The sequence below is a fragment of the Zalophus californianus genome, chromosome 12, assembly GCF_009762305.2.
Source record: "Zalophus californianus isolate mZalCal1 chromosome 12, mZalCal1.pri.v2, whole genome shotgun sequence".
Lineage (NCBI taxonomy): Eukaryota > Metazoa > Chordata > Mammalia > Carnivora > Otariidae > Zalophus > Zalophus californianus.
This window is the reverse complement of record NC_045606.1, coordinates 73,549,149-73,570,501: the sequence shown is the minus strand read 5'-3', so window position 1 is coordinate 73,570,501 and position 21,353 is coordinate 73,549,149. Positions and strand designations below refer to the sequence as shown.

Genomic DNA, 21,353 nt, shown 5'->3' with positions numbered 1-21,353 from the left:
TGGTTCAGTCGTTAAGCGTATGCCTTCGGCTCAGGTCATGATCCCAGGGTCCTGGGATCGAGACCCGCATTGGGCTCCCTGCTCCGCGGGAGGTCTGCTTCTCCCTCTCCCAATCCCCCTGCTTGTGTGTTCCCTCTCTCACTGTGTCTCTCTGCCAAATAAATAAATAAAATTTAAAAAAAAAGATGCATCTTTCTAAGTATAACTTATTTACTAGAAACCTCCATCATAATGTCTCAAAGATACTTCAGACTGTCTCGCCTAAACCTACCCCCTTCTATTCTTAATAAAATTAACACCTAGAAATCATTCTACTTTCCCTTCTCTCTATCCCTTAGGCACACGATCAGTGTCTGTCTCTCTTGCTCAAATCCAAACGCCCTTTCTTAGATTCCATTCCATTCAGACCCACTTTGTTCAGCATTGTTACAACAGCAATCCTGCCTCTAATCTTATAATCCTTTTCAAAATTCATTTTCTATTCTACAACCAGACTGATATTTTTCAATGCAAATTCTGATGTTTTTTCCTGCTTAAGATCATCTAACGGTTCCCCCACTGCCAACAAAATAAAGTCCAAAGTCCTTAACATAACATATAAAGTTTCTCCATATCTGAAGGCTATAAAACGTTAACAGCATAAATTCTAAAATAAGACTGTATGGACTCAGATTACAGCTCCACCGCCTACTACCTGTATGACCATAAGCAAATTAAATTCAGTTTCCTTACTTGCAGTAAATGAGATAATACACTTAGAAAAGTGCTTGGCACAGAGTAAGCACTCAAATAATAGCTACTACCTTTTTTACTCTGCCATGCACCAGCTCCTACAGCCTATCCACTCCTTTTCTCATCCCACATATACACAATACTGGAGCCTCAGCACTCCATTCAGTCTCTCAAACAGGAACCCTCATCTTCTATACCTCCACATCACTGCATACATATGATCTGGCCATCTTTTATCTACTGTGGTAAAACTGTACACAGCAGCAGAATTTCTTAAACTTTGCAAGTTATCAGAAGAAAAGATCACAAAGAAAGGCAAACTCAAAGATCAAATCATATTATTAAAAATTTTGGGGGGGCGCCTGGGTGGCTCAGTCAGTTAAGCATCTGACTTCAGCTCAGGTCATGATCCCAGGGTCCTGGGATGGGGCCCTGCGTGGGGCTCCCCGCTCAGTGGGGAGTCTGCTTCTCCCTCTCCTTTTGCTCCTCCCTCCACTCATGTTCTCTCTCTCTCAAATACATACATAAAATCTTTAAAATAAATAAATAAATGTTTGATGTATTATTTAGTACAGCAATTATTAGTAAATACTTTTGATAAAGGGTTAGTATTATTCAGACCTGTGGTATAAGGCCTAAAATTATGTGTGCTTTGATATCTGGGGAAAACCAGGAAGGCCTTGAATGGCCTAACTGCAAGTTCCCATCCTCATTCTGCTCCTGCAGATAAGGTCCCCTAGTCAGACAACTTTCTTTATCACAGGGAAAAGGCACAGTTCCTGCTTATTCCTGAGGAGCAGGCTCCAGTTCCCTGCCAGTCTGCAGAATTATTCAAACAAGCCAATCACATCTTCCTGTGGCAACCTAAGAATCACTCCACCCTCATGATACTACAAAACTTGCATTCCATGGCCTCTGCTTGTTCACTCTATTCCCAAGTGCAATGTCCAAGTGGCCCCACATTGTGTGAGGTGTCCCTCTCTCCTGGGCTGTTGAGTATATGTAATTAATAAACTGCAGTTCATCTCATCTGTCCGGTGTCAGGTGTTGTGTATTCAACCATCCACATAACCCTAAGGTATAGGTGCCCCTCCCTCACCAACAGAATGAAGAGGAGGAGAATAAAGTAAGATCTGGGAAGCTCAAATTAAGATATGTAACTGAGGGGACTAAGAAGCAAGGAACTCAGTTATTTAAAAAATCTATTTTAAGCAAGCAAGCAAATAAGTTGAGATATAGTCCAAACCTTAGAAGGGCAAGAGAGAGATTCTTCAAAGATCTTTATTTTTATTTCAGACATAACTTTACAACTGTGGCTATCTAGTTTCCTATCCTCATATGGATTTGAAGGGAGGAGGGAAAGGTTGACAGTTGTACCTAGAACATTAAAAAAAAGGAAAGGTCTGAGCCAACCTGACAAAGGCTGAAGAAAACAAAGTTCCTTTATAGGAACAAAAAAAAATTTACAATCAAGTCCTGAAATTCAGGAGCTAATCAAACCTCTTGAAAAGAGAGCTCTAAAATTCTTAGTAAATAAATTTTTATCTAATAACAACGATAAACTTACAGATAAAAGCTGAAAATAATGATCAGGATTTTGAATCATAGGTAACATAGATTAAACATCTCAAAACCTCCAGACTTACTGCAACTCTACCAAGTGATCAAATAACTGAGAAAAGTCCTGTGGATGTGTTTAGTGGAGTAGAAGATGAATTAGAAACTCTTCCACAATTTTAGGCAATGTTCCTCTACTCTTTTCTACTGTGTGGCCTATGAAGAACTCTTTGCCAGATTTCCTATTAAATTAGTTCATTAAATAGTGAGAAATGGTCTTTCATAGAGAAAATTAGAAGACCTGAAAGTCAAATGGACTTCCTCAAAAATGAACACTGTGCCATCCTGGTACTCTTTTGAGACTCTGTTCAACCTTCTCTGGATCAGAATACTCACAAATGCCTGAAGAAAGGACACAGTTCAGTTACAATTCATTTTGATAAACATAGAAAACTGTCTCCTGCTTTCCACCAAGCACTACTTTCTCTTTGTGAATGTTGGCAGGTAGTCATTTAGGATCAGAGGTATCTCAGATTGCAGACAGTAAAAAAAAGTATGTTAATGCTGGGATGCTGCCTGCCATGAACTGTTCCTCATGTGCTGCGGGCAAGAGCGGAGCTGATGATGCCCTTCCTACTCTGTAGAGCATGCCTATACTCTGGGCCTACAGAAAGAAATCAGTTTCTCCATACACTTTCCAATTTGATCAAGAAGCCAGATGATAAGCAAAGCAAATAATACTGATGAGTTGTGTGCCATTTGCACATCATGTTGGACCAACATGTGTAAAAACCAAACATTTACCACAGGGATGGGAAGAGATTAGTCACAATATCCAGAAAGATGACTACTCGTGGCTCAATACTGTGGAGCAGTGGTGCCTTACTTTTCTACAGAAGTTCTCAATTCCTTGGTTCTTTCAGCGTTGCAACAAATGTAAAGAGAATATAAGGCACATCTGGTGTAAGAAGTTATCATCAAAATCCTTGGTATCATGGCATGCACTGACCATCCAGATAAATATTTAAAAAGAGAGTACTGAATTGTTGCTCTTGGTCTTGGGTGATCAGAAAGATTACGTAATACAACACATCAAGTGTTTACACCAGCCTATGCTTCCTCGACTACAATCTTATCAACTGCAATCTTATCTTACATCTACACTGCAGAGTAAGACTGAAAAACTTCCCCGGAAAGGAGACAAAAGGAGGGAAAACTGGATGCACGTAAACTCCACAAGCAGCTTCTTTCTGCCTTGCAGTCCTCAATTCTGTCACTCTGCCTTAATGCTAGCGTGCCCCCTTCTCAAGCAAAGCCAAGCTTCATGGTGAAATGCCAGAGAGAGGTGACTAGATCCCTCTGGCCTATGTTGCCTGTTTAAGATGTGTCTATTATTGGAAGAGGTGAGCATTTGGCAGTGCTACTTCAGATTTATGATTATCTGCTAGAATATGAAGATAGCACAGGGTGGGAGAGTTTACTACAGATAACTGTTGCCACAATTTACAGAAATCACTGGCAAAATTAATGTTAATTCAACAACCTATGTCTACGAATTTTCCAGATTTTTCTGATGCTTTTGCTGGATGTAGTAAATTGGCAAAAATTTTAAAAACACTAAGGTAAAACTTTAGTTCCAGGAGATTTTAAGACTGTCTGAAAAAGTCTTAAAAAAAAAAGGGAGGAGGGCGCCTGGGTGGCTCAGTTGGTTAAGCGACTGCCTTCGGCTCGGGTCATGATCCTGGAGTCCTGGGATCAAGTCCCACATCGGGCTCCCTCCTCGGCAGGGAGTCTGCTTCTCCCTCTGACCCTCTTCCCTCTCGTGCTCTCTATCTCTCATTCTCTCTCTCTCAAATAAATAAATAAAATCTTTTAAAAAAGGGGGGGATAGCGCCTAGGTGGCTCAGTTGTTAAGCGCCTGCCTTCAGCTCAGGTCATGATCCAGGGTCCAGGGATCGAGCCCCGCATCAGGCTCCCTGCTCCTCCCTCTCCCATTCCCCCTGCTTGTGTTCCCTCTCTATGTCTCTGTCAAATAAATAAATAAAATCTTTAAAAAAAAAAAAAGGCAGGCAGTTGGAATCCTCACCAAAGCAACTATAAGAGTAAGCTGACAAAAATTTAATTTAAAATTTTTAAAGGTTTTATTTATTTATTCATGAGAGACAGAATGAGAGAGAGAGGCAGAGGGAGAAGCAGGCTCCCCACGGAGCAGGGAGCCCGATATGGGATTCGATCCCAGGACCCAGGGATCATGACCTGAGCTGAAGGCAGACGCTTAACCGTCTGAGCCACCCAGGCACCCTTAATTTAAATTTTTAATAAAGCCTTGAGCAACTGAAAAAAAGAGGGGAAAGGAGACGAAAGTATAAAAAGCAGACAATGCAAGTGCATGGAAGCACATATATATACACACCACACAAATAGCTACCTGGAATCATTAAATTTAGAGGCAAAGAGCCCTGCATACCACAGAGCTGCATGGGAAAGATCTACGCTAAAAATTATTTGTTTATCTTAAATTCAAATTTAACCAGTCATCTTACAATCTGAGAACCCTGCCAACATCCCCTTTAATTTCCATATTTTGGACATTACCCCACATAATTATCTCCTTCCTGATCAAGTCAGGAGAAAAGAGAGTTGAGATTCCCAAACCTAAATGTCTGTTAAATTTTGCTTGGAAAGCTTTTGAAAAAATAGATTCTCATGTTCTATTGCAGATCTACTGAATCCATCTCTGGAGCACTGAGACCTAGAAATCTGTACTTCACAAAATCTCCCCCAGGTGATTCTAACAGGTGCCAGATATTATACCTACTGCCGTAGAAGGGATTGTATATGTAAAATGTGAGGTGTTGATTCTCAGAAGAAAGGTATCATAGGTTTCACCTGATTCTTAAGGAATGCGATACCAAAAAGAGTCACTGCCTTAGAGACTAGTAATAAAGTTAAAAAGAACTATCATGCATTTTTCCACTTCAACTACAAAATTACTTGACACTGGTCCACAATAGCTAAACTGTGGAAAGAGCCAAGATGTCCATCAACAGATGAATGGAAGAAGATGTGGTATATATACACAATGGAATATTATGCAGCCATCAAAAGGAATGAGATCTTGCCATTTCCAACGACATGGATGGAATTGGAGGGTGTTATGCTGAGTGAAATAAGTCAATCAGAGAAAGACATGTATCATATGACCTCACTGATATGAGGAATTCTTAATCTTAGGAAACAAACTGAGGGTTGCTGGAGTGGTGGGGGGTGGGAGGGAGGGGGTGGCTGAGTGATAGACATTGGGGAGGGTATGTGTTATGGCGAGTGCTGTGAATTGTGCAAGACTGTTGAATCACAGATCTGTACCTCTGAAACAAATAATGCAATATATGTTAAGAAAAAAAAAGATAGCAGGAGGGGAAGAATGAAGGGGGGGGACATCGGAGGGGGAGACGAACCATGAGAGATGATGGACTCTGAAAAACAAACTGAGGGTTCTAGAGGGGAGGGGGTGGGGGGATGGGTTAGCCTGGTGATGGGTATTAAAGAGGGCACGTTCTGCGTGGAGCACTGGGTATTATGCACAAACAATGAATCATGGAACACTACATCAAAAACTAATGATGTAATGTATGGTAATTAACATAACAATAAAAATTAAAAAAAATTACTTGACACTGTCTCCTACAACTCTAAAAACTGCCCATGTCTTTTTGAGAGTTACAAGTAAAATAAAAATAAAAAAGACTTTTTTGTACTCTATCATATTTAAATAGTTTACGATGAAGTGATCACTACTGCATGTCTGTGTTCTAGACTAACTTATTTTGAATATTCTTAAAAGTGGTAATTTGCTTTGATAAGTTTTCCTTAAGAACTTTTTCCTTATGGGCGCCTGGGTGGCTCAGTTGGTTAAGCGACTGCCTTCGGCTCAGGTCATGATCCTGGAGTCCCTGGATCGAGTCCCGCATCAGGCTCCCTGCTCAGCAGGGAGTCTGCTTCTCCCTCTGACCCCCTTCCCTCTCGTGCTTTCTATCTCTCTTTCTCTCTCTCTCAAATAAATAAATAAAATCTTTAAAAAAATTTTTTTCCTTTATAACTATCACTTTGAATGGTAATTAAAAATGGAGCCACTGTCACTTAATCTAAAACTAGGTCATCTACTGAATTAAAAGCAGTTTTTCTTTAAATATGTTTTTACCATTTATTTAAAAGAGTAAAAAACCCATGAATCCAAAGTAGGCATTATCATTAACTAAAAAAGAAAAGTTATGTATAAACTATTATTTATCTCAAATTTTCAATTTCTTTCTCTCCCCCGAATCGTTCCCCTTAGTCTGTGAACTTTCCTAAATTTTTTCTATCTTAAAAAAAAAAGTACTCCTGGGGCACCTGGGTGGCTCAGTCGTTAGGTGTCTGCCTTCGGCTAGGGTCATCATCCCGGAGTCCTGGGATCGAGCCCCACATCGGGCTCCCTCCTCAGTGGGAGCCTGCTTCTCCCTCTCTCTCTCCCCCTGCTTGTGTTCTTTCTCTAGCGTCTCTCTCTCTCTGTCAGTTAAATAAATAAAATCTTTATTAAAAAAAAGAAAAAAGTATTCCTAAATTAAATAGTAGGAAAAAATATGAGGCAGTAATGCCTATTCTTTCTCTTCTGTTTCATTACTAAATTTTTTCAAGAATAATTTATACTTATTGTCACATCTTACCTTTCTTTAGTCAAGACTTATTGAGCATCTAATACAGTGACATTCAACCCCAGTGGCACATTTATCACATCTGGGAAGCTTTTTCTTCTTTTATCACAAGGGTACAAAGGCTCCAGGCCTCACCTGTAAGTGAAGCTTGTGCATCCGTATTTGTTTATACACTCTCCAGTTGATTCTAATGTGCAGCGAGAGTTGAAAACCACTAACATAATGTATGCCAGGCACTCTACTGGAATTACAAAGATGAGTAAGACACAGGGCCTGCCCCTGAAGAACAAAGGAAGTAAGAAAATCAGGTAAACCTATTAAAATCGGGGGGCGCCTGGGTGGCTCAGTCGTTAAACAACTGTCTTCGGCTCAGGTCATGATCCTGGAGTCCCGGGATCAAGTCCCACATCAGGCTCTGCTGAGTCTGCTTCTCCCTCTGACCCTCTTCCCTCTCATGCTCTCTATCTCTAATTCTCTCTCTCTCAAATAAATAAAATCTTTTAAAAAAAAAGAGAGATTATGAAAAACTACATGCCAACAAATTGGACAACCTAGAAGAAATGGATAAATTCCTGCAAACATATAAATTACCAAAACTGAAACACGGAGACAGAGAAAACTCAGACTGATAACCAGCAAAGAAACTGAATCAGTAATCAAAAAACTCCCAACACACGAAAGTCCGGGACCATATAGTTCCACAGGCAAATTCTATCAAACATTTAAAGAATTAACACCTATTCTCCTCAAACTATTCCATAAAATAGAAAAGGAAAACTTCCAAATACATTCTATGAGGCCAACATTACCCTGACACCAAAACCAGATAAAGACACCACAAAAAAAAAAAAAAAGAGAGAGAGAGAGAGAGAGAGAGAGAGAGAGAGGGAGTACAGGCCAGTATCTCTAATGAACATAGATGCAGAAATCCTCAACAAAATACTAGCAAACTGAATCCAGCAATACATTAAAAAAAATCAGGGGCACCTGGGCGGCTCGGATGGTTAAGCGTCTGCCTTTGGCTCAGGTCATGATCCCTGGGTCCTGGGATCGAGCCCTACATCGGGCTCCCTACAGGGAGCCTGCTTCTCCCTCTCCTTCTCCCTCTGCCTCTCCCCCGGCTCATGCTCTCTCTCTGTATCTTTGATTCTCAAATGAATAAATAAAATCTTTAAAAAAAAAAATCATTCATCACAATCAAGTGGGATTTATTCCAATTAAGTGGTTCAATATACACAAGTCAATCAATGTGATACATCACATTAATACATGAAAGGATAAGGACCATATGATCATTTCAATAGATGCAGAAAAAGCATCTGACAAAGTACAACTTCCATTCACAATAAAAACCCTCAACAAAGTAGGTTTAGAAGGAACACACCTCGGGTGCCTGGGTGGCTCAGTTGGTTAAGCGACTGCCTTCAGCTCAGGTCATGATCCTGGAGTCCCAGGATCGAGTCCCGCATCGGGCTCCCTGCTCAGCAGGGAGTCTGCTTCTCCCTCTGACCCTCTTCCCTCTCGTGGTCTCTCTCTCTCTCTATCTCATTCTCTCTCTCAAATAAATAAATAAAATCTTTAAAAAAAAAAAAAAAAGGAAGGAACACACCTCAACGTAATAAAGGCCATATACAAAAAACCTACAGATAACATCATCCTGAAAGGGGAAAAACTGAGAGCTTTTCTTCTATGGTCATGAACAAGATAGGATGACCACTCTCATCACTTTTGTTTAACATAGTCCTGGAAGTCCTAGCTGCAGCAATCAGACAAAAAGCATCCAAAAAGGTAAGGAAGAAGTAAAACGTTCACTATTTGCAGATGACATTATACTCTATATAGAAAACCCAAAGACTCCAGCAAAAAACTGCTAGACCTCATAAACAAATTCAGTAAAGTTGCAGAATACAAAATCAAAGTACAGAAATCTGTTGCATTTCTACACACCAATAATGAAGCAACAGAGAGAAATCAAGGAATCAATCCCAATTACAACTGCACCAAAAATAATACGATACCCAGGATTAAACCTAACCAAAGAAGTGAAAGACCTCTACACTGAAAACTATAAAACAATGATGAAAGAGGGTACCAGGGTGGCTCAGTTAAGCATCAGATTCTTGGTTTTGGCTCAGGTCATGATCTCGACGTGGTGAGATCCAGCCCCACGTCAGGCTCCTTGATTAGTGCAGAATCTGCTTGAGATTCTTTCCTCTCCCTCCCCCTTGCTCCTCCCCCTACCTCACGCATGGGCGCTCTCTCTCTCTAAAATAAATAAATAAAATCTAAAAACAACGATGAAATTGAAGATGACACAAAGAAACTGAAAGGCATTCCATGCTCATGGATTGGAAGAACAAATACTGTTAAAATTTCTGTACCACACAAAGCAATCTAAATCTTTAATGCAATCCCTATCAAAATACCAACAGCGTTTTTCACAGAGCTAGAACAAACAATCCTAAAATTTGTTTGGAACCACAAAAGATCCCAAATAGCCAAAGCAATCTTGAAAAGCAAAGCTGGAGGAATCACAATTCTGGACTTCAAGTTATATCACAAAGCTGCAGTAATCAAAACAGTATGGTACTGGCACAAAAATAATAAAAAACCCACAAATGAACCCACAATTATGGTCAATTAATCTTTGACAAAGGATATCCAGTGAGAAAAAGTCTTTTCAACAAATGGTGTTCGAAATACTGGACAGCAACATGCAAAAGAATGAAACTGGGCCACTTTCTTACACCATACACAAAAATAAACTCAAAATGGACTAAAGACCTAAATGTGAGACCAGAAACCATAAAAATCCTAAAAGAACACAGGCAGCAACTTCTTTGATATCGGCTCTAACAACTTCTTTCTAGATAGGTCTCCTGAGGCTAGGGAAACAAAAGCAAAAATAAACTGTTGGGACATCAACATAAAAAGCTTCTGCAGAGCAAAGCAAACAATCAACAAAACTAAAAGGCAACCTGCAAAATGGGAGGAGATATCTGCAAATGACATATCTGATAAAGGGCTGCTATCCAAAACATATAAACAACTTATAAAACTCAACACTCATAAAATGAATAATCCAAAAAATGGGCAGAAGACATGAACAGATATTTTCCCAAAGAAAACATACAGATGGCCAGTAGACACATAAAAAGATGCTCAACCTCACTCATCATTAGGGAAATGCAAATCAAAACTACAATGAGGTATCAGCTCACACCTGTCAAAATGGCTAAAATAAACAACACAAGAAACAACAGGTGTTGGCAAGGACGTGGATGTGCACTGTTGGTGGGAATGTAAACTGGTGTAGCCACTGTAGAAAGCAATATGGAGTTTCCCCAAAAATTTAAAAATAGAACTACCCTTTGACCAGCAGTTGTACTACTGGGTATTTATCCAAAGAAAACAAAAACACTAATTCAAAGGGATACATGCAACCCTATGTTTATTTTTTTTTAATTTTATTTATTTATTTGAGAGAGAGAAAGAGAGAGAATGAGAGATAGAGAGCACGAGAGGGAAGAGGGTCAGGGGGTGAAGCAGACTCCCCACTGAGCGGGGAGCCCGATGCGGGACTCGGTCCCGGGACTCCAGGATCATGACCTGAGCCGAAGGCAGTCGCTTAACCAACTGAGCCACCCAGGCGCCCGCAACCCTATGTTTATAGTAGCATTATCTACAATAGCCAAGTTATGAAAACAGCCCAAGTGTCCAATAGATTGACAAATGATAAAGAAAATATATAGGTATAAATGGAGCATTATTCAGCCATAAAAAGAATGAAATTTTGCCACTTGCAATGACATGGATGGAGCTAGAAAATATTATGCTAAGCAAAATAGGTCAGAGAAAGACAAATACCATATGACTTAAATCATATGTGGAATTTAAGCAACAAAACAAAATGAGCAAAGGGAAAAAGAGAGAGAGGCAAACCAAGAAACAGACTCTTAACTATAGAGAACAAACTGATGGTTACCAGAAGGGAGGTGGGTGGAGAGATGGGTTAAATAAGTGATGGGGGTTAGGAGTGCACTTGTGATGAGCACTGCGTGTTGTATGTTAGTGTGAAATCACTATATTGTACATCTGAAACTAATACTACACTGTATGTTAAAACAACTTGAATTTAAAAAAAAACTTAAAAAAAAAGGCCACCAATGATCTTCCATCCACCACTTATCTGCACTAGTTTCCCCACCTATAAAATGGAGACAATAACATTACTCTGAAAATTGAGAGATTAATTAATGTAGTATAGATAGTGGCATACTGTAGATAAAATTTGTTTCCTATCCCTGTACCTTAAGTACAAAGACTTTTCTCAAACCTATATTCTTTTTAATCTCTGCAATACTGGTACTGCTCCTTCTGGAAATTCTCTTCAAGTTCTGTGAAATGAGCACATACTCTGTGCTACATACACACTTCTACTTCAAGAATCAACCTGCACCTTTTCCTCTCCTTTTATTTTCTAAATAGTAGTATAGCCAAAAGTATATGCTCTCTGACCTCTCCTCTTTGCTATGTCAAGCTTCTCCTAAAAGTCTTATCCCATCTTGTGGCTTTAACCCACAAAGGAGGATTCCCAAATCTATATAAAATCTCTGGGCCTGACCATTCTCTCCAAGCTCCATTTCTACATTTCCCTATCTTCTAGGCATGTTCAAACAGATATCTGCTAGCATCTCAGACTCAGTGTAACTCAAATCAAACTCAACATTATTCCTCCCAGCAATCCATCTTCTTCCTGAATCCCCTAGTTGTCAGTGGTGGTACCACTTCCCAGTTACCCGGATTTTAGCATTCAGAGTTACCCTGATTCTCCCATTTCCCCTACATTCATTTACCAAGTCCTATTGATTCCAACTCTGAAATCTGTTAGCAATCATTTTCTTCTTCATGTCCTGTGAAACTACTTTAAGCCAGGTCTTAACACTTAACTCAGGTTCCCACCGTTCTTACTAGCTCCAATCTGTCCAGACCCCATGGCTCTCAACCAGGGACAATTTTGTCCTACAGGAAAACATTCTGATGACCGTGACTGGAGGGAAGGGGGTGCTACTGGCACCAGATGGGCCAAGGATGCTATTAAACATCCTACAATGCACAGGACAGCCCTCACAATGTTATCCGGCCCCAAATGTCAATAATGTTGAGGTTAGGGGCACCCGGATGGCTCAGTCGTTAAGCATCTGCCTTCGGCTCGGGTCATGGTCCCGAGGTCCTGGGATCGAGCCCCGCCTCGGGCTCCCTGCTCTTCTCCCTCTCCCACTCCGCCTGCTTGTGTTCCCTCTCTCACTGTCTCTCTCTGTCAAATAAATAAAACCTTAAAAAAAAAAATAATGTCGAGGTTAAGAAACCCTGTGCTATTTAACAGCACAGTTCATCTTTGCATCTTACTTGCAAAGTACCTGATATAACTCATACACTGTTTTGTTCCCAGTTTCCTATTTTTTCTGCCTGTGTTGTGCTCTCTGGCATGAGCTTGCACCCCAACTGATGTCTACCATCCTCCTAGGCAGAAGTAATTTTTCTGTCTTCTGAATTTCCATGAACTGACTACTTTTTGATGCTGTACCATATATACATACATATATATATATAAAATGTATCTATGAATCTATAATCTTAACCTTGTGTCTACCAAACAGGTGATCAAATCACCAGTCTAAAACCTAGTCTATGGTATTATTACTGCTACTCACAAACACTGCAGTTCTCTTTTCCTCCCCTGAGCCCTCTGAAATTAGGTTTACAGATGAAACTTGCTTCAGCTAACTGAAACCTGGGCAGAGGTGTAGTGATCTCTACATTTAATGTGTGGTGGGGGAGGGAAAACTTCAAAAACCAGTGTGTTGGAGCACCTGGGTGGCTCAGTTGGTTAAGTATCTGACTCCTGATTTTGGCTCAGGTCATGACCTCTGGGTTGTGAGATAGAGCCCTGCTTATCTCACATAATATCTCACCTTCTTCCCCTGTCCCCTCCCCCCATAATAAATAAATAAATAAAACTTTTTAAAAAGAAAAATAAAAACCAGTGTGCTTGCTATTCACATTTCCTTCCCACTGCTGCCAGGACTGAGGAAAAAAGCTTAAGATTTGTTTTTGTTTTGATAAATATAACATGCTACATTTTGTAAACTTAAGGTGTACAGCATGTTACTTTGATACATTCATATATTGTAATATGACTGCCATTGAAGCAATACTTACCATTACTACTTTACATCATTATAGTATATACATTACATATATTATGTCTATATTCATTATACTGTACGTTACATCTCTATGGCTTATGTACTACTTATTACAAATTTGTACCCTTAAATACCATCAATATTATCCCAACTTCTGTTTTTTGGTGGTGTTTAAATCTTTTTTAGATTTCACATATAAGTGATATCATACAGTACTTGTCTTTTTCTGACTTATCTCACTTATTAGCATAACGTGGTCAAGGTCTTTCCATGTCATAAATAGCAAGATACTACCTTTGTTCATGGCTGAATAATATTCCACTGTGTACGCATAACACATCAAAAAGCCCAAGCTTACAACGAACTCCTCCAACAGCCTAAAACTCTATGTGACTTCACTGAGCAGGGCCCTTCCGGTGCTAACCCACATTAGACATATTATATAGAATGAGGAAATGCCATACAAAACTCCCTTCCCAAACCCACTCATGCTAAGATTTTAGGTTGTTAGTTGTTGCATTATATCCTTGTTTACCTTGACTCACAATCAATGTAAGGGACATAATTTAATGTACCACTAAAAAAGGGAAAATGCTACGATTAATATCATAAGCCATTAATTGTACAATGCAGCCTGATTCCCTTAAAACAGGGAAAATTATGGTTACTGAAATAAATGAAGTATGATATATTTGGTAAATGAATGTAGAGGTAGTTTTTGAAAATTATTTACACTCCTTGTTTACAGAAACACAGTGAACTAAAATGTGTAAGGAAAGTTCTATCATTAGGTTCACAGTGAAACATGTAAATAAATGTCATAAGAGAAAGAATGTAGGGCGCCTGGGTGGCTCAGTTGGTTGGGCGACTGCCTTCGGCTCGGGTCGTGATCCCGGAGTCCTGGGATCGAGTCCCGCATCAGGCTCCCTGCTCAGCAGGGAGTCTGCTTCTCCCTCTGACCCTCTTCCCTCTCGTGTTCTCTATCTCTCAAATAAATAAAATCTTAAAAAAAGAGAGAGAAAGAGGGCGCCTGGGTGGCTCAGTTGGTTAAGCGACTGCCTTCGGCTCAGGTCATGATCCTGGAGTCCCGGGATCGAGTCCCGCATCGGGCTCCCTGCTCAGCAGGGAGTCTGCTTCTCCCTCTGACCCTCCCCCCTCTCATGTACTCTCTCTCTCATTCTCACTCTCTCAAAATAAATAATAAATAAATCTTTAAAAAAAAAGAGAGAGAGAGAGAAAGAATGTGAAGATTGTACATCTAACCTTCAAAAAAAATTTGTGAAATTCTCCTTTTTTGACAACTATAGATGGTTCTATGGAACCCCTAATTTTTTCTGACGTGCAATAATCTTTTGCAGTAATTTACTGCTTCAGGCAATCAGGCTTTTAGGTCAGAGCACAGAACCGTATGTCAAGTTCTCCCATCACACTTTTCAACTTTAAAAAATTACTTTGCACTCTGCTCTAAGTGTTTTTATATGCCATATTTTTACACTAAAATGCAATGTTCTGTGTATCTAACTATCCTTATTTTATGTAGAAATGGCTCCCAAAAGCACTGAACAAGTACCACTAATTTGCTTTAATGCGCAAAGTCTGAAAAACTCCACTAATGGTACAGCAACTATCAGGTTTCTGCTTGCTGTAGAATTTTTTATATTTTATTGGTGCAATGACAGAATTCATTCATCTACAGAATGAAATTAGGAATATTTTCTACATAAATAGTTTACTGGTTTAGTTTACTTTTTGGTTAACAAGAACACTATAAATTTTACATTAATTATGATGGCAACTTGTATTACTTTCAAATAAGAACAAAATTTCTGAAACCAAATTATGATTGTGTAGTGAGGGAGAACTATATAAACTACTTATGAAGAATATTTAGCATGTGTAAATGATTTGAACCGTAGCCCGTATCACCACTTGTACTTTATTTTTTTTAATTTTTTTAAAAGATTTTATTTATTTATTTGAGAGAGAGAGAATGAGAGATAGAGAGCACAAGAGGGAAGAGGGTCAGAGGGAGAAGCAGACTCCCTGCTGAGCAGGGAGCCCGATGTGGGACTCGATCCCGGGACTCCAGGATCATGACCTGAGCCGAAGGCAGTCGCTTAACCAACTGAGCTACCCAGGCGCCCTCACCACTTGTACTTTAAAGAGCACCAAAAATTTCATTCGATTATCTAAAAAAAGCTGAAGTATTATTTAGAAATGAAAATTTAGGTACACTAAATTTTCCCTCAAAAACTTTACTTCAAATTCTACTTTTTTAAAAAAATATTTATTTACTTTATTAATTCGAAAGAGAGAGAGAGAGAGCACAAGCAGGAGGGGGAGAGGGAGAGAGAATCCCAGACTCCCCGCTGAGCGAGGAGCCAAACTCAATCTCAGGACCCTGCGATCACGACCTGAGTGGACACCAAGAGTCAGATGCTTAACCAACTGTGCCACCCAGGCACCCCATATGTTACTTCTACTTTTCATAAAACCTTTTTAATTTTGTGAATTCACGATTCCTTTGTTCATTCACTCATTGAACCATTCTACTTATCACATGCAACATAATGACAGATGCTAAAGATATTATTTCTGCACGTAGGAATTCCAATTGAACAAGAGAAAAAAAAGGCAGTTAGGCAGATAACTACTACGCAAAAAACTGTATTAATACTAATGGTATGTTGGGGCGCCTGGGTGGCTCAGTGGGTTAAGTGTCTGCCTTCTGCTCAGGTCATAATCCCAGCATCCTGGGATCAAGCCCCACGTCAGGCTCTCTGCTCAGCAGGGAGCCTGGTTCTCCCTCTCCTTCTGCCTGCCACTCTGACTGCTTGTGCTGTCAAATAAATAAATAAAATCTGGAAAAAAAAATGCTAACAATATGTTATAGCCAGTCATGTGATCTGAGATAAATCTTGAGGGATGAGTAAGATTTTCATCTTTCAAAAAAGAAGACAGACCAGGAAGCAGTTCCAACACTCAAAGTGAATAAGAGGTCATCAGCAGAAAAAAAAAAAAAATACAATTTACTGTGTGTTTACTACATGCCAGATTCCATTTACATGTATCCCCACATTTCAGAGGAAACTGAGGCTGAGGTTACATACTTTATTTACCCAAGGCACTAGACATGGACTAGCATGTAGGTCTCCTTCAATTCACAGCATGATTAAATAACAGTGTATGTATTAGAGTCAGAACTCTTTAGGTAAGAATGGAATACAAGACCAAGAATACCATTTTCAAGAGTTGGGCTTCCTTGTAAAGGCAATGGAGGATCCAGCAACTAAAAGTTTGGGAGTACAAAAACAACATATTAAAACATGGCTCAGATACAGGAAATTGGAGGAATTAGTCTAGAGAGTTTATAACAAAGCCTAGCAGTGGCAAATACAAGGGAAAGACCAGCTGTGAGACATTCTTCTGACCCTACTTTTCCTCCCCTGGCTTTATTTCTTCCTTAACTGTGTAGTCACAGAACAGGTACAATCAATTTGCATTCTGTTCATACAGTAAAATTTTGTTACTGAACAACAGTAGTTAACAACATAAATAACAACAATTAATTTAATAGTCTTGTCAACTGAGAGGTAATAAACTAAAAATTAATATAAATGGATTACCTTTTCACGCAAGAAATAAATTATTTGCATAAGACACATTTTGATGATGGGACTGACAAGATTCAGAAACAGACTGTAAGGTAGAGAGCTCAAGGAGAAAATTAAAATAAAGCTGCAGTTAACCTAGATGACAGCACGCCTGGGTGGCTCAGTCTTTAAGCATCTACCTCAGCTCAGGTCACGATCCCAGGGTCCTGGGATCGAGCCCCGCATCGGACTCCGCTCAGCAGAGAGACTGCTTCTCCCTCTCCCACTCCCCCTGCTTGTGTTCCCTCTCTTGCTGTCTCTCTGTCAAATAAACAAAATCTTAAAAACAAAAACAAAAAAACCTGGATGACTAGAATAATGGAAATAGAGAAATAAAGAGAAAAATGAGCAGAAAGATAGATTTCTGCCCCACTTTGTGTAGGAGGAAGGGGGAGGTTTATGAATTTACTTTTAGGAAGGTTCCATTTGAACATATCTCATTAACTGTCTCCTGTGAAAAGGACCAGCCAATAAATGTGTGACCAGTGCTCAAAAGAGAAGTCAGGACTCAGCTATGTACTTGAGACATTCACCAAGACATAAAAGATAAAGGTATGGAAATGGATCACTCTTATCACCAGGGAAAGGTAGGAGGGGTTATAGGGAAAAAAACCAAAAAGATCCTTTCCAACCAATAACTTCTTTAAGTGTCTTCCTTCTAGAGCTTCGGAGTGACTTCCCTCTGTAAGAAGGGGTGTGAAATGGAATAATGCTTCTGCTTTCAGCCTTATACTATAATTTCATACAATTTCAAATTCACAGAATTGCTTTAGTGTACAATGCAGCTGACCCCAGGAACGGAAAACATAAACTGTTTTTGGCCTAGAGTTTCTACGCTATGTAAAAAGATCTGTGGGACTGCTACAACAAATGAGTAACTTTAAAGAACTTCACTGTGCTTCTTCAGATAATATTATTTCCTATTAACCTAGTGGCCAAAGGTGAAAAGGTTATTAAATTTCATAGTGGTGGGGCGCCTGGGTGGCTCAGTCGTTAAGCGTCTGCCTTCGGCTCAGGTCATGATCTCAGGGTCCTGGGATCGAGCCCTGCATCAGGCTCCCTGCTCCGTGGGAAGCCTGCTTCTCCCTCTCCCACTCCCCCTGCCTGGGTTCTCTCTCTCACTGTGTCTCAGTCAAATAAATAAATAAAATCTTTAAAAAATAAAAAAATAAAAAATAAATTTCATAGTAGTACCCTCACAAAGCCTGCAAAGATGTTACTCTAGATTAATTTCTAAAATGCTTCCTACCTTAGAGCATATATGAAACTATACCAGTAGCGTAAAATTTTTAAATGTGTTAAAACAATAATAAACTTTGTTCCAAAATTATCAAACACAAATTAAATTTAGAGCCCAACACTATTTAATGTTAGGTATTTACAATTTTTATTAAAAACAAAAAGAACTATTGTTTCCCCTTTTTCAATATAAGCTAACAACAAATTAAAAACAAAGGTAAACCCAGAAAAGGGTCATATTATCAACTATTAAAGGAGCATAATGTCACAAGAGCACCAACTTTGGATTCAGACAAACAGGATTAAATACCATCTCTGCCACTTCTTACCTAGGTGTCCTTAGGTGAATCACTTAAAGCTTCTGAAACCTTATTTCACTTATCTGTGAAATTGCAATAATAAAATCCACCTCAAACTTACAACATATTAACGAATGTATCCTCTGAGCCACCCAGATACAAAGTATGGGTACTATGTAAGTTAACAGGGTCACTTCTTCAGCTCTTCAACCAATAATGGAAATTCCAACAGCTTAAAAGTATTAAAAGCTTATTTTTGAAAATTACAAACAAGGGGGCAGAAAAAGTAACATGCTTTAAGTATTAGTTTAAAAAATACCACCTTTTAAAATTCTATTTCTGCTTCTATTCCCAACCTACTCCCAAATTTATTAAAAGAAATTTCAGATAACTAAAGAGGTAGAACTGTTAGAATTTCACTTCCCCAGTTACTTGAATTTAACCCAGAAATTTAGTCAGTCTTCTTAAATTACTAAATATGGCAATGAAATACATATGAAAATATCTACAGAATAGTCTTACAAAACTCGAAACAAAAACAGAAACACCAAATTCCTTCAAATTTGAATTTTCAACTGGTAAGATTGGAGAATAAGACACCCTCCCCCTCCCCCTTTACAGAGTTTAGTGCCCTGAGAATGCCAGATAATGAGGAATCTTGTCATCTCATTTTGAAAAAAAAATTAGCTATTTTAGGCCTTTACAACACAGGGCAGGACTACATGAACTCTCATACTGAGTACTCTCTTCAGCCAGATTCTAGCCACTTAAGCTACTACTCACTACTTAAGAAAAGGTAGACTAGGGCGCCTGGGTGGCTCAGTTGGTTAAGCGACTGCCTTTGGCTCAGGTCAGGATCCTGGAGTCCCCGGATCGAGTCCCGCATCGGGCTCCCCGCTGAGCGGGGAGTCTGCTTCTCCCTCTGACCCTCCCCCATCTCATGCTCTCTCTCTCTCTCTCATTCTCTCTCCCAAATAAATAAAATCTTTTTAAAAAAAAGTAGAATAAAAACATGACAATCCCTTTAAAAACTTTTTAGCACTAGTTTTAAACGTGTGTGCACGCGACTGAGTACATTTTCCGTTACCAACTCACGGTTATCTACCAATGTAACACATGTGAACACTACACAGCAACTGTTGTATATACAGGGATCTGCCTACCAGGTCTGTGAATTATGGAGAATCTTGTAGTTCTCCCCATCTTGTTATTTTATTATCACTTTCACCAAAGAGCACAGAGAAAAAAAAGGATTTCCAAAATTGAAGATGAGGCCGACTTCGACACATTCATATCGGGAACGCAATAAAACATTACATTTCGGTGCAAGTTTATATCACATCACAGGATACAGAGCAGAAAGTTCCAATTGAAAATATCCTTAGGCTTACATCAGGATTTCTTAAACACCATAAGGTGTGTTTCATACATGGATGTACTGCTTTGGAACTTAAAAAAAAAAATGAATGCTGTGAAATTAAGAGTGGACACTTCGAAAACTGTAACCATCTTATTCACAGATTATATGTCAGTCACTTCTGAGTTTGTGAAACGTCAGAGTGCTTCCCGGAAAATACTTAAATTAGTAGGTTCCCCCCTTCCCATGGGAATGGGCCCTCACAGTAGCCAAGGGAAAAGGAAAGTAAGAGAACTAGTTCTATGATCAGATTTCTTATTTTAAATGCCTGATAATTTAAGTCGTTCATCTGGTTTCAACGCTGTTATAGCATCTAAGATACAGCAAAAAGAGTTGCACAATCTCCCCTCTTCAGAAGTCCTAGCAGAACCGTGGAGCGCCACCAAATCGGCCCCCAGAGGGGCTAGTGCCAACCCTGGCCGAAAACAAGTATGGGGAGGGGGTCGTTTTATGAGCAACTCCGCTGCCTCCCAGGGAACACGGGAGCTGCAAAGCCTACAGCTAAAGCCCAAAAAAGAAAGAAAGAAAAAAAAAGGAGAGGGGGAGGGAGGGAGAGGACTTCCACCGCCAAAGGAAAAAAGAGTGGAGAACCAGAAAAGGAAGCATTTCGTTTCTGTGAGGAGGGAGTAAAAGGGAGAAGTGAAGGTCTGCTTCCTAAGCGATTTTTTTCCCCCTTACCCCTCACCCCGGCTGCAGTCTCCGGTCAGGCCATCGGGCTGAGCACCGCCCTTGGGCCGCTCCCAGGCCGGGACCGGACCCCTCTGCAGTCCCCAGACCCCGCGCAAGGCCCTTGCGGCCCAGGCGGAACGAGAGGGTCCCCAGCGGCCGCCGCCCTCCGCGCCCCCCGCCCCCGCCCGCCGCGCCAGGCGCCGCCGCCCGGCTCCCACTTCCTATTTTCAGAGCACACACCCTACAAGGAGCGGAGCGAGCAGGCCTGGCAGAGACCTGCCCCCGCGCGGGGCCTCGGGTGACTGACAGGGACAGGCACTAGGGCGCAGCGAGGAGAGAAGGAGGAAGGGCAGCCGAGGGCACAGACCAATGCCCTTCCCCGGCGGCCATACTCCGGGCTGATACGCCGGGGCTCTACTGGCTCCCCCACGACGGACTCCGCCGCCTCCGCAGCTCTTACCTTCTCCTCATCAGACAACTGCTCCTCCAGATCCGCCATTTTCCTTCTGGCGACAAACCGCGGTGGCGGCGGCGGCGGCAGCGGCCACCTGACTTCCCCCTTTCCGTGCGGTCCTCCGCGCCGCGCGCCCCCGCCAAAGGAGGGGCCCGCAGCCCAGGCCGCCGCGCACGCGCCCCGGGAGCCCCGCCTGCCTCTAACCGGCCCGTGGGGTCGGCACGCGGCTGTGCGCGTGCGCGGGAGGGTGGATGGCTTGGGAGGGGGGAGGAGTCACCTACCCCCGCCTGCTGCAGGCTTGTCAGCATCCTGAGTATAGGATTCTTTCTCCACAAGTGACCATATGGACCCGGTCTGCGACGAGTACATTCTGAGCCCTTGATTATGTTCCCATCAAGCCCTCAACTCTGCCAGCTAAAACATGAAAAAG

At 40.8% G+C, this 21,353-nt stretch overlaps 1 protein-coding gene across 1 annotated transcript in view; it reads right to left on the bottom strand.

Moving 5' to 3' along the window:
- CAPZA2 (capping actin protein of muscle Z-line subunit alpha 2) overlaps positions 1–21,117 on the bottom strand; it is a 63,731-nt gene extending 42,614 nt beyond the window's left edge. Inside the window, exon 1 of the mRNA XM_027573648.2 lies at positions 20,930–21,117. Within this exon, the coding sequence (XP_027429449.1) occupies positions 20,930–20,968 (39 nt within the window). The 5' untranslated portion in view covers positions 20,969–21,117. The remainder of the gene's footprint in view (positions 1–20,929) is intronic.
- Positions 21,118–21,353: the final 236 nt, after the last annotated feature.